The 13,862-nt window shown below is 33.3% G+C and overlaps 1 protein-coding gene across 1 annotated transcript in view; it reads left to right on the forward strand.

Moving 5' to 3' along the window:
* The window catches only part of LOC112044778 (UNC93-like protein MFSD11), a 42,996-nt gene that overhangs the window by 5,493 nt on the left and 23,641 nt on the right, over positions 1 to 13,862 (forward strand). Inside the window, exon 2 of the mRNA XM_024080732.2 lies at positions 5,152 to 5,321. Coding sequence (XP_023936500.1) covers positions 5,152 to 5,321 — 170 coding nt within the window. The remainder of the gene's footprint in view (positions 1 to 5,151; positions 5,322 to 13,862) is intronic.

Genomic DNA, 13,862 nt, shown 5'->3' on the forward strand with positions numbered 1-13,862 from the left:
CAATAAGCTTCTTGATTGCAACATTGAGATATGACTTATTTTTGCAATAAACCCTGTGATACATGACCCTAACAACTTACCAAGTCATGCCCATATATTATGTTGCAATTATGTAACACTTACTTATTGAGAATTTGAGATCATTGTCCGAGATTTGCGATGATCGGCGTCGCTTTGCGAGTTTGCGCTTGTGTAATACAATTTTTCTGTTGTTTATTGACGTAACTTTGCTGTCAAACATGCACTAAATTTATCACAATCATTATTCTTAGTAGTGATATTTTTATTACAATCAATTACTGCACTTCCGGACGCCTGCGGCTTCGCCCGCACATAAATTGTTCTTTTTTGAAATCCTGATCTGAGATCTCAAGTATAATAAAGCCTACTTAAGTACTAAATTCTACAATGTAGACTCAATGGAGACTTCGATTATCCGGACTTACCTAAACCAAAAAGGTCAATGACAGTATGTCTAAAGATTTCAAGTGTCTGAACACGAGGCGTAGCGTGGACATCTCAGACTTACAAATTTTTTATTTTTATTTATAAAAACATATTCCAGTGGGATTCCAACTTCAGAGTGCACTAGAAGCTTGGACCATACCATACCTACGACTACGAATACCTTGAAACTGGGTTTAGTTTTAGAGCATATCAAGGCATGGAAGTTTTTGACATAGGACCAAATTCTTCCTAATCAACGCAGCTTTTCCTGTATTTCAATTCTGTAAAGATTTTTTAAATGACAGCGTTCGAAAAGGATCCATGGACGCATCATATGCGGGACGAATCGATATCATTGAATAAACAAACACATTAACATTTATCAGGAACCTGGAACCTTTAAAGGACACATTTGTAATGAACTGAGCCTTTGGCCTTTCCCTTCCATTTATCCTCACCTTATCTTTTATTAGTCTCCTCTGTAAACCCATAATTATCTTTCTGAATTTTAGCCATTACATCTTCTTTTATACCACAACGTTCTCTTGTTATATGATTTCTTACGCTGTCATTCAGTGATATTCTATTCATACTTCTCAATGCTCTCAATTTATTTGTTTGGATTTGTAGATATTTGAAAATAACGGTCAAGTGTCCTTATCAAACAACAGAACAAATTATTTGCATTCCATTACAAGTGCAAACAATAGTATTATTTTAGAAAGCATCAAAAGAAAGTTATTGGTGTTTTTTCAGTGAACTAATTTTATATATAATAGTATCTCGCGCAACCTCCTATTCTACATCAATAAAACTGTCATCAAATAGTAGTTGTATGATTACACAATGCTCTATCTTCTTCTTTCAAGTGTAAAATCAGCAATTACAGAAAGAGAGAAATGTGCGGTGGACAACTTTTCACTGTGCAACATTTATTAGTAAGACCGAAAGGCTATTAACGCCAAATCGCCTCAAATCGCACGCTGCGGTAACCACAAGCTATGCCAAATGCTGTACTAGTATCACGATACAACGACTCGAATTACCTTGAGGAATGTACGATCTTGTGAAATGTTTGTCGCGTGAAGTAACTGCATTGGAGAATTGTAAAAGTGGAAATATATTGTAATGGCATGTCCTTTATAACGCCTTTTGTCATGCAAAGGGTGTCCGTTATGATTACAGTGTTTTGTAACATAAATTAACAAGTAAAGCGCTAAATAAAAAATCTACGCTAAGTTTTATGACTTTTAAGAAATTTCCTGGGCGACTATTTTCAAATCCATGAAGTAACTGTGCAAGAGTAATTACTGTAAAATGCAGCAGCAAATATGTGTGAAATCAGAAATAAATAAGCGTTGATGAAGGGAAACGCAAAACGAAACTTTGTTTTTGTTTTTACAATCCAATTTATTGCTGAAATAGAAATCAGACATAAATGAGATCTAAGTACTAGAGATTTTAAAGTAATTCCTAATGAAAATGATTGCGTGTAATTTGCTAATATCCCATAATTAGTTTCGTTCTATATTTTCATATAAGGCCACTTGGACGGCATTGCTACGGATGGCATAAAAAGGATCATTTAACTTAGTTCAACCAATTAAAACTGTTTAACACTTCAAATTGTTGGTTATCACTTCAATCTTTTTTCAAAGTTATTTGAAGTTTGTTTGAAGGGGGCTCTAAATGAGTATAATGCTTTATAACGATACGTTTCTCATATCTCATGTATTTTGTTGACTCCACCATAAATCTTAATTAACTTCAACATTATCCGCAATTGCTGATAACATCACCGTTTGTTATACTTATACAGCTACTTACTTGTCGATAAAATCAAGGATTATTCAATTTAGGTCAAACCGATTTATTGGTGTGATACCAACATTTCAAGGGTACATTATATTTTTCAATAACATGTCATGTAATATTGACAGTATTATCAGTTAAGTTTAATTAAGCCGACTGCGACTATCGCAAATTCAGGTTTGCTTTGGTTTTTAACGTAATCTCGTAAAAATCGATTGATTCTACAGATTTGATAATTATTTTACAAGATCTGTATCCTGTATGTACCATATCAATAATTGATAACGTGTTATCTTTAAAAATAGGATATTAGATTGTTTAATAGGATGTCGATAGCATTATTTAATACGATTCAAGGTTTTTTGTAAATGTCAGTAACGCCACTGTGGAAAAGGTTACGATCAAACTGTTGTTTGGTGTTAAAAATGCCAAATACATTCAAATGTTCTCGACATATCACGCCTAAATTTTCTTTTGAATATATATAGTTCGAGATAAAATATTGTATTCTGTATAAATATATTATTAGTTACAATAGCCCTGTAAAAGACTAATAAAGACAAAATATTTCTGATTCTACAGCTATCAAATTTCAAAATAATCCGTATTCGATTAGTGCATTAAAGATTTCGAAACAACACCGAATTCGGTTATTGTTTGAGATCGTTGCAACATTTATTAATATAAAAGGCAATAAAATCCGATTTCTTACCAAGTTAATGTTACGTTATTAATGTGTTATTTTTCCTACTCCTTCGATAGTCACCAAATTTGGGTTTGTCCAATTTTGGTCATTCTGTCCTTTTCAATCAGTTGCAACATGATTCATTGGACACGGATGGCACTTAAATGTTGCAAACAACTTGTCAGTTTTGCAACAATCTCACTTATTATTATTAATTGAAATTATGCATAATATGGTAAATACCGTATGTCCTCATGTTCTTGAGCACCTTGTTCTGGATTTCAAAGTAGGCATGCAGCTGATTTGAATTAATGTCGAATGGTTAATTCACTTCGTTGCAATTGGTTATGGTAATCTTTGACCTAATGCGTCTTACACATATCTCAAATTTAAAACAAGCATTTCAAATTGATTATGAACTTTAGATGATTGTAAAACGCTTTCTGTGTCATAAATAAAGTATTTTGACTTTTTTATTCTATTGAATGTACTCTAAACTTGATAAATCTCATCTGTGCATTCATCTATCAAAGTTTCAAGAAGAAAAGCATAGCATTATGTAAGGATTGGTTTAGAAAACTTATAAAGTGGAAGAAAAGCTGTATCATTCGATTAATTACGATGAAGTAGAAATCTAAGTCTGACCTAATTATGATAACGATTGCATAACCTATACCAGAAGCTAGGTACTCGTAAATAGCCGTCCAGTAGCTTATGTTAATCTAAAGCGAATTAACGTTGATTAATTTTGTACTAAATGATACGTTAGTTAATATAATGCTGTTTAAGTTTAATGAATTTTCGCTTTTCTCAATAATATGTACCTTCTTAATCAGAGCTGAAAAAGTATTAAAATATCTTGGTCTTGGACCTTGCTCACGAGATATTTTAATTATTTAACCGATAGTCGTTTCAGTCAACGGTCATATAGCAAAAAGCATACACCTTAAGAAGCTTTCGCTGAACTGTTGGATCAAGGGTCGAATACAGAAGGCAGTTATTCTTGAGACGGCGCGTATTGTGAGGAGGTCCCTCACTCTGGAACCCTGACCACCGGTTGCTTGGGCACTCAATTGTCCCATATATTTAGTATTTTATCAACATTGTTAAAAATTTAAAAAATAGGATAAATAAATAAGAGAAAATAAAATGTACCTTTGTAATCAGTAAGAGATTAAGTCTTACAATAAAATAAAGGCATACGTAATTAATGTCAAACTAGTTTACGGCAACACAAAATCTTCTTTAGTTAGGTACTGGTTTCCGAAGGTCAAATATCTTGCAGATCAAGTTTAGGATACCATTTGCTACGACATTATAATTATCTCCATTTTCCTGTACAATGTAGAAAACATCAATTCACGGAAAGTTGTCATAATAAATATAGTATTTTATGGCACTCGGTTTACGTGTTACGTACTTTGCATAGATATGAACAATTAATTGTCTTTGAACACAATTGTAAATAGAAATAAGCGACACATGGATGTAACACAAAGCCAAACAAAATGCACATCACGTGTCAAATAATCACAATCTTCACTACTTAACCAAGTATAGAATAATTTAGTACAACTAGTAATTACAATTTGTATTACACGTGTAAGTAACCTTTTCACACACTTATTAAACGTGTGAGCCGTGATAGCCTAGTGGATATCCTATCGGATTCATAGGTTTGAATTTTGTTCATTTTAAGAAATTAAATATCACGTGTCTCAAACGATGAAGGAAAACATCGTAAAGAAACCTGCACACCAGAGGCTTAAGAAAATTCTCTGCGTGTGTGAAGTCTGCCAATCCGCATTAGGCCAACGTGGTGGACTATTGGCCTAATCCCTCTAATTCGGAGAGGAGACTCGAGCTCAGCAGTGAATATGAGTTGATTAAACTTGTAATACAAATTGTAATTAACTCTGTTGTGCGATTCTGGTATTATAAACTCGTCGACGAACTTTTCGCTTATAACATGTCTTATTCGAATTTGAACTTTATGTTAGAATGCCAAAACTAAAATTTATTTATTCGTCACTAACAACGAAGTTGGTCTTTATTATCAACCTATTCAATTCAACTAACAAAATGTTATTTACCTACTGTGACATCCACCAGTAAGCACCGGATGACATTTTTACATAGAGTCTCAATTGTTTTAAGGATAAATTGAAAAAAAATAGACAATAAACACGTGTGTTTTTTGTTCCCAGAAAACCATACTGGACAGTATAACACAAGATGATCCTAATTTCGTCGGCGATGGCTACACCTCGCTCGCTATCATCTATGCCACCCTCGCCATCTGCAACTGGATGGCTCCTTCGATAATCACCATCACTGGGCCTAGAGGCGCGATGATGATTGGTGCACTAACTTATTTGTAAGTATCACACTAATATTATAAAGGCGAAAGTTTGTGTGTATCTTTATTTGTTTGTTCCTCCTTTACGCTGCAGCTACTAAAGCGATTTGGTTGAAATTTGGAGTGGAAATAGATTTTACTCTGAATTAATACATATGCTACTTTTTATCCCGGAAAAAATCATGATTCCCGTGGGATTTGTTAAAACTGAAATTCGTGCGGACGAAGTCGCGGGCGTCCGCTAGTCTGTTTTATTATTTATCATCATCATTATCATTTTCAGTACATTATAACGGTCCACTACATAGCCAGGCTACACTCTTTATTGGAAAAGAAATTAGTTATTTAGGTTCAGGCTGACTAGATTATTATTATTTAACATAAAACAAATGAAAACTGTTGTATGAAGGCGCAACTGAATGCCATTAATAGAGTTAATTACATGATAGTTATTATTGGCAAGGAGATAGGCAACGTTATAGGTGTAATGGGGATGATGACTAGGTTTGAATATATTGATTTTTATGATACATTCGGGTAAATAAGGTCAATGTTAACTAATTTATACATAAAAAGCAAAGATTGTCTGGATATTTGCAAAATAAATGAGATTATAAAATTTCAAAAACTACTCAAATTTTTTTTTCGTAATTAGATGAAAATTCATACAGTTTTAGCTTCCTTACATTAAATGTGACATTTTTTAATATATGAACTATAAAGATAAACGCACAAATAACAAAGATATTAGTAATTTTGTTTGAACGCGCATACAAATCTAACGATCATTACATTGCCTATGACGTCATTTTTTCGAGCCATTTTGTATGGGGCGTTTTTCAGGGACCCGCGGCAGCGCCGCAAATCTGACTCTTTAAATCCCTGTAGCTCCGAAAGTAATGATCGCAGATACCCTGTTCCTTTTACAAAATTGCTTTACTATTAGTATACTCTTAATTTATATACAATTTAAAAAACTGTCATCATCCCTATTCTTAATACTCAACACAATATTAAAAAGTATTGATAACTAAATACTTGTTACATACTTGGTTTAAAATTAATTTAATAAGTTAGTCGAAATAGAAACGCCTCTAGAAACTTTATCAGCACGCATTGACCTTCAAGAGAACATTGACCAAACTTTATTCAGACACATTCCGTAGTCGTGTGATATTTAGAATTTAAAGTAAACTATGCTAACGTTGACTACAATAAATGTGAGATGATGTTCAGTGCTTATTTTTAGGATTCCGTACCCCTAAAGGAAAAAGGAACCCTTAAATGATAACTTTGTTGTCCGATTGTCTCTGGGGAATTCGTAGAGGTATAGAACGTTATCAACCCATATATATGGCTCACTGCTGAGCTCGAGTCTCCTCTCATAATGAGAGGGGTTAGGCCAATAGTCCACCACGCTGGCCCAATGCGGATTGGCAGACTTCACACACGCAGAGAATTAAGAAATTCTCTGGTATGTAGGTTTCCTCACGATGTTTTCCTTCACCGTTTGAGACACGTGAAATTTAATTTCTTAAAATGCACACAACTGAAAAGTTGGAGGTGCATGCCCCGTACCGGATTCGAACCCACACCCTCCGGAATCGGAGGCAGAGATCATATCCACTGGGCTATCACGACTCTCGAGGTATAGAAATTGTAACCTTATTTACTCAGGTCTAAAAAAATATTCGCGAAGCTGAAGTGGCAATAGACGGGGCACATACTTCGAAGAGCCTATGGCCGTTGGGGTCCCAAGGTGTTGGAATGGCGACCCCGCACTAGAAAATGCAGTGTTGGTCGACTAGGTTGACTGACGACATGCAGGAGGCTAAAGATCGTGATGTTTGGAAGTCCCTTCAAAAGGCCTGTGACCTGAACCTGTGACCTGAATAAGAATTATTTCTTCGGAACCTTCGGTGGGCGAGTCCTACTCGCACTTATCTGGTTTTATTAACAAAATAAACCTTAGACATCAATTTGGAAATGATCTTGTCTGAGAACCGTTAGCCTTTGATATTTTACGGTTATTAGCGTACTTAAAACAAATAAATAGTTCCAAATTTCCTTATTTTAGTCGAAAAACTCAAAAAAGGTGGTGATCTAATTGACTAGAAAAGCAAAGCAGATCTCTACCTGCCGATAAAGGCAAGCATAAAAACGACGTAGATGTTTTAATAATGGCAGACACGTTTTTATAGTCTTGTTACCAATATTGAATTAATAATGAAGTAGGCAGCGCTTTTTATACGTTTATAGATTTACTAGACAAAATCATACATTTTGTTACTGCTGTAAAATAAAAACTACTGGAGGAGCCATCTAAACAGGCAATTCGAACTACTAAATATTATAAACCTCATAACTTACTTGTATGACTTTTAAATTCAGAATATATGGCTATGTATTTTTGCAATAGTACTTGGAATCTACAAAATTAGACTTGACTCCAAAGTTGCCACTAACAAACCTTTACCTTTTATAAATATGAGTATCACAGGCTCTATATGAATATTATATATTGTACAGATGGGCAATCTACTTAAGTTTTAAAAGTAAGTGATAATATTTTATTACTTTTGCGTTATCTACAAAGATCAGATTAATTCGCTTTAACTGTCCATGTACTGGCTACCGAGGGCGATTACGTTGCAGGTACGTTCTAATAAATCCAAGTTGTGCAATGCTCCTATTACAACAGACCTAGTTCAAGCAATTACAGCGTACATTTATTAACTATTATTTTGATATTTCTTCCGTTATTTACCTTATACAAGAAAGTTACTTGTCTTGAATTTCCTGGTTGTTAAAGTAAACTTATCAAGTAGATAGTCTTTTCTATTGCTATTTTTTTCGCATTCCGCAGTCGTATTTTATGTTATTATTTCCTGCTAGCGTCTGAAAGTAAAGGTATATTTTACATCATACTTTAAAGAAATTAAAATAATTCAGAAATTTCAAAACATTAAGTTTATTTTTAAGGTCTTTACAATATGTTTGAAGGATTATATTCAATTGCCCGACATAAGTCACATAAACCAAAATATGATGGCATAGAAAACAGCTTTCACCATCTATTCGCACCCTACGCGTTACGTTATCTAACATTAAAGTGTAGGTACTCTGTATGTAGTATTGTAACAACTGACAATACCTGTTGAACATAGATTTCGTGATATCCCTAATAAGGCATTGTGATTCCTTATTACAATGTTGTTCTACGATCTTCGACACGATGTTTGATTTGTTGATCAGTTTGGTTTTTAAGACATTTCTTTATATCCTCATACCGATTTCAATACTCATTTTTACAAATTACTCTCTAGTCCGTTTAGTCTGAATGTGGTCGTGGCTAAAAAAGTCTACGTTTTTAGTTCCTACTTTGATTAGAGTAATCAAGAATCCTAAACTCTAATGTTAATACGGACTATTTATTTCATTGTTCTATGGTATTCCTATGTACTCTTAGTAGCTGACCCCACTAACGTTGTACCATGTAAATTTCGATAAAAAAGAGCATTAAATGATCGAGCCGGTTTGGAAGAGATGCGACAACTTACACCGTGCCCCGAGATTTTATATATTAGATAATTTTTTATTTAAAATATTATCAGTAATAATTATCTTACATACACTGTAAACTGCAAATAATTCCGAGATTTGATATGGTTCAGCGCTACGAACAAGTAATTTGTCCGGACGGGGGCGTTGCGTAAAACTGTTTTTTTATCAGCTTAGCTATTACAACATCATTACGTCTAATTACGCTTTTTGTTACATAATAATACATTGTTAATGAAAACAGCATTTCTAGATACTTCAGTCTTATGATTGATATTGTACTTCATATTTTCGTTGCTCTATATTTCTATCAAATAATTTAAAATTCTTCTTTCTTAAATTTTTGTTCTCAATCTTTCTTAATTATTAATTTCAAATTGCTCATTATTTCTTTTTTCATCTATCTTGCAATGCGTGCACTATTTTCCAAAAAAAATTATACACAGTGAAAATCACTTCCTTTTTAAACTGCCTACGTAGTTTAAATTATACTATTACAATACAAAGTATTTCAACGGTATTTTCCCTCGTTTCTGATTGATAGTTATCAGACCATAATTTGTATTGACTATGAAAAATGTAAATTATGTATACGGGCGTGACCCTAATAATAATTATATCTATTCGTACCAATAATAAGTTATCAAGTTTTTATGAATTCTGAAGGCTCAGCGAGTTAAATTCATAGAATGGGATCGATAGGGGACCGTTACTCTTAAAGCTGTTGCTTGCATTTTAATTGTGTATCATGGTGAATTTTTAACCTAGGCTTTTTCACTTTGTACAGTTACATTACAATTTGGGACATTTCTTCTTTTAATTTCGTTTGAAGTTACTTGAATTGCGTATATAAACGTATAGTTATTATTTATTACGTTTTTACATAAATCTTTAACTAAATATTTGGAGAATCATCAACATCCTTTGCTTATTGCTTTTTCGTTGTCATAGTAGAGCGATGCAAATCTTATAAAATCTTTGACAGTATTACAACAGAAGCTTCTTCTAATATTCACAGAATACCTATACCCTAACATTTTACCCAATTATTATCTGTACGCTGTGTATTACTACTGTATCTATTACTGATAAAATGTGTATATTTTAGTAGTGTTGTATGTTAGTCTTAGGTTTCTTGTTTTCCCTAGAATAGTAGAAATAGAAAACTATAAATCTGAAATATGTATCTTAAAAGATCTTAGATTTTCTAAAATAGTCTGAGAATTTGAAATCTTTTTATTAGAATTGGAAAAACCAGGCGTTTGTGCAAACGCTGTCACGATCACTTTCTAGTTCTGTAAGTATTTTATTTTTCCTTCCTCTAGTCAAATAGATGACAGTTCAAGAGTTAATTTATGACCGATAATAATAATTAATCTAGATTCAATGAAATGACGCAATGTTATCTATCTTCTGGCTAGCGTAATAGATCAAGGATTTGATTATATAACTAGATTTTTGAAGTATTTAACCAATGAAAAGATATATCAGCTGATAATAAGATAATCTTTCAAGATCTACTTAGTTTACAAGTGTTTTTATAAGTTGTCTACTTATGAGAAGGACAACTGGGTACTTGTAAAACAAAATAGTGCAAAATAATTTTTATTTGAATATATTGTGTTTTATCTCTTGATAAAAGTATTATAGTTGTCTACATGTTTCCGATCTTCTTTAACATGTAATTTACGAATTACCAATTGTCCCGGAAGTATCTGTTCTATTTCTTTTACCAAGTTTTATTTATTTGTTTTATACTATGATTACACTACCTATTACTACTACTACTTTTATACTATGATTATATATGATAACGTGCATTGTTTTCTAACATTATGTATTTGCTATGTTTCGTAGATTTTTTCCAAGTTAGTAAGCTCTACTAAAGTAATTAAATTAGATCTATCACTGGTTCCCGGTTTATAGTAGATTTTGAAGCTACCTTTATTATATTATTAAAGGTATACTCAATTGACAATTTGATTTGTTGGTTTAGTGCTTTCAAGTTTCTTTATGTTGTGAACGTTCTTTTTGCTATTATCAAGCTCTTAATAGAATTTTGGTACCTTTACCTTATAAAAGAGAAAAATGGAACACTACTGAAAAGATTCATTAAATAATAGAGCCTTGGAAAGTAGGCCTTCTTAATAAAAGCAACCACTCAAATCAAAATGAAGACTTTTTCCTTATACATGTTATAATAGTAGAATAACTTTCTTATTCATTAGCATACAGGATATGAGAAAATTGTAATAGAATTCCTCAATTTTCACTTCGATAAGATTATTTTGGCCATGACATAACCTAGCTAATACATATTTGATAGCACAATTTGCAGAATTTATTTCATGATATTTATATTTAACTTAATAATTATACGTTCGACCGTTGACCGCTAGCCTAGTTACATATATTTGATGTATTATTTAGTTATTGTTTTCCAAACTTTCTCAATTACGTAATCGGTACAAAACTTCCTGAATAAAATAGTACAATTACTAGAATTTATTACGACCACCTTAAGCCTTCCAAGCTTTTACTATTTATGTCATGTTTAATTTGATTGATTACTAATTAATGTAGGGTCAAAGAATTAATGAGGCAAAAGCCTGACCTTATAATACATTTTGAAAATAGACATTCCACAGTGTAGTGAGTGCAGTACTTGTAGATATTAATTACAAAAGGTAAAGCACGGACGCAAGTGATCTATACTAATAGCATTAACAACTGAGTCTTAGGGCCATAAATCATTTCTCTATATCTATCTCGCTTGCACTTATGGGTCTTATGGAGCCGTCTAGTGAAGGGTGTAACAATGAAAGACATATTATCGATAAGTAAAGTTTATTATCGTATCTTGTTCACAAAATTAAAAAAATTAACAATATTTGATTTAATATAATACATATTTCATATTATATAATTATTAACTAAATAAAATTAATCTTTATCTGAGTCTTCATCATCAGAATCTTCGTCTTCTGCCAAATTTATTATATATTAGTATCCATAGTGCGCAACGAGTAACACATGAATGTATTTATTTAATTGCAGTAAACACATTTATAGCAAAAAAAATACGCAATGCAATTACATTAGAAACCGACCAATCAGAATCGTCCAAATCATTATTGACTCATCATTAGCACGTGCGCAGGTAGCCGTTTATCGATAATTAGGGTGCGCAGGTAGGCGCGCTGCACATTCCTATCTTTTTTGACTTTTATGACCGGACGACTCAGATGATAATGCGCATACTATAGTTCACTGTACGTACGTTCACTAGAGTCGAGTCATGTAGCGACTCAAGGTTTACGGGTTTTGACACACCCATTTTGTTTCCAACGTCACAGCAACGCCTTCGCGCGATGCGCACGATTTTTGTGCGACCTCGGACACATACACTTGCGGATATCCGCAACTTCGTCTTCGCGTTGGTGTTTTTGACCGACTTTTGAAAGGACTTATTTATGAGCGTAAGTCAGTGATATTCTCATATTTAGCATAAGTTAAAGTGAAGTTGTAATTTGCGATATTTTTTAAAATATTTGACAGTTTCCATTCATTTCTGCGTAATGCTTCGGCTGGGCGAGAGGAGGATTTGTATTATAGACTACTAGCGGACGCCCGCGACTTCGTCCGCATGAAATTTAGTTTTTCACAAATCCCTCGTTAACCATGATTTTTTTTGGGATAACCTATGTGTTAATCTAGAGTAAAATCTCCATTCCAAATTTCAGCTAATTCGGTTTAGTAGTTGCGCCGTTAAAGAGTAACAAACATCCAAACAAATTTTCGCGTTTAGTATTATAGGATTAGTAGATTATATTAGATAGATATTAGTAGGATAGGATAGGATTTACTTGTTTTGTGTACAGTGTACACATATACATGTGTTTGTTCTGTGGTTATACTTTATGTATCTGCGAAAGTGTCCTCTGTTATAGGCGATAGCTTTTTTTTATTTACCATCAGGTAAACCATCTGCTTGTTTTGTCAAATATTAGTTTAATTATGTAAAGTGCACGAGTCCTTCGTAGCACAAAATTTATAGTCACTATACTTAGTTTGTATGCCGACGTAAAAAATGGAGGCTTCGGCTACTACGAAAGTGTTGGGATAATATGCGGATGCTTAATTAACGATTAAAGCGAAAGTTAGCGAAGGCTGAGATGCAAAAGAGTTTACGTACTCCGTATTCACCATCCGTAAACCATAAAGGGGAAGGTTATTTTTTTTTTAAATCAAGATCTATCTTTATCTAAAATATCTCATTCGTATAGTAAATAATAAACTTCTACCACTTTTTTAACAATTTAAGACATGGGTAAGTACCTATATTAATAATAAATTAGTTCTAATACTCATTTGCACAAATTACTTAGCTTTGAGCAAAATATAGTCTTTGTTTCATTGAGATTGATACGCAAAGATTACCAAACAAGGATGAACTGGTGTTCACTTTTTTCTTTCTAAAACCCATGTCACGTAACCTAATGAATAGCGTTAGAGCTATTCACGATTTCGAGGAAAATTCCGTTTGAAAACCGTTATAACAGACAGTTCTAGAACTCTTTTGAGTAGCAGTAGAGCTCTTTATAACAAAGAAAGAAATGTGTATGGTGGTAAAGTACCACAGCCAGTGTTAGATTAGCCTATAACCTCATAAGTGCTTAGAACATCCCATCTAGGGGGACGAGAAACAAAAGAGCCCAGTGAATATGACTTCTGTCTCCGATTCCGGAAGGTGTGGGTTCGAATCTGGTCCGGGGCATGCACCTCCAACTTTTCAGCTGTGTGAATTTTAAGAAATTAAATATTACGTTCACAAACGGTGAAGGAAAACATCGTGAGGAAACCAGAGAATTTGTGGGGGGTCCGGGGGACCAAGGATATCAAGCGGGTTGCAGGGAACCGCTGGATGCTTTCTTGGAGGTCCATGCAATAGGCCTATGTCCAGCAGAGGACGTCTATCGGCTGATAATGATGATGCTG

The sequence above is a fragment of the Bicyclus anynana genome, chromosome 11 (genome assembly GCF_947172395.1).
Source record: "Bicyclus anynana chromosome 11, ilBicAnyn1.1, whole genome shotgun sequence".
Classification (NCBI taxonomy): Eukaryota; Metazoa; Arthropoda; class Insecta; order Lepidoptera; family Nymphalidae; genus Bicyclus; species Bicyclus anynana.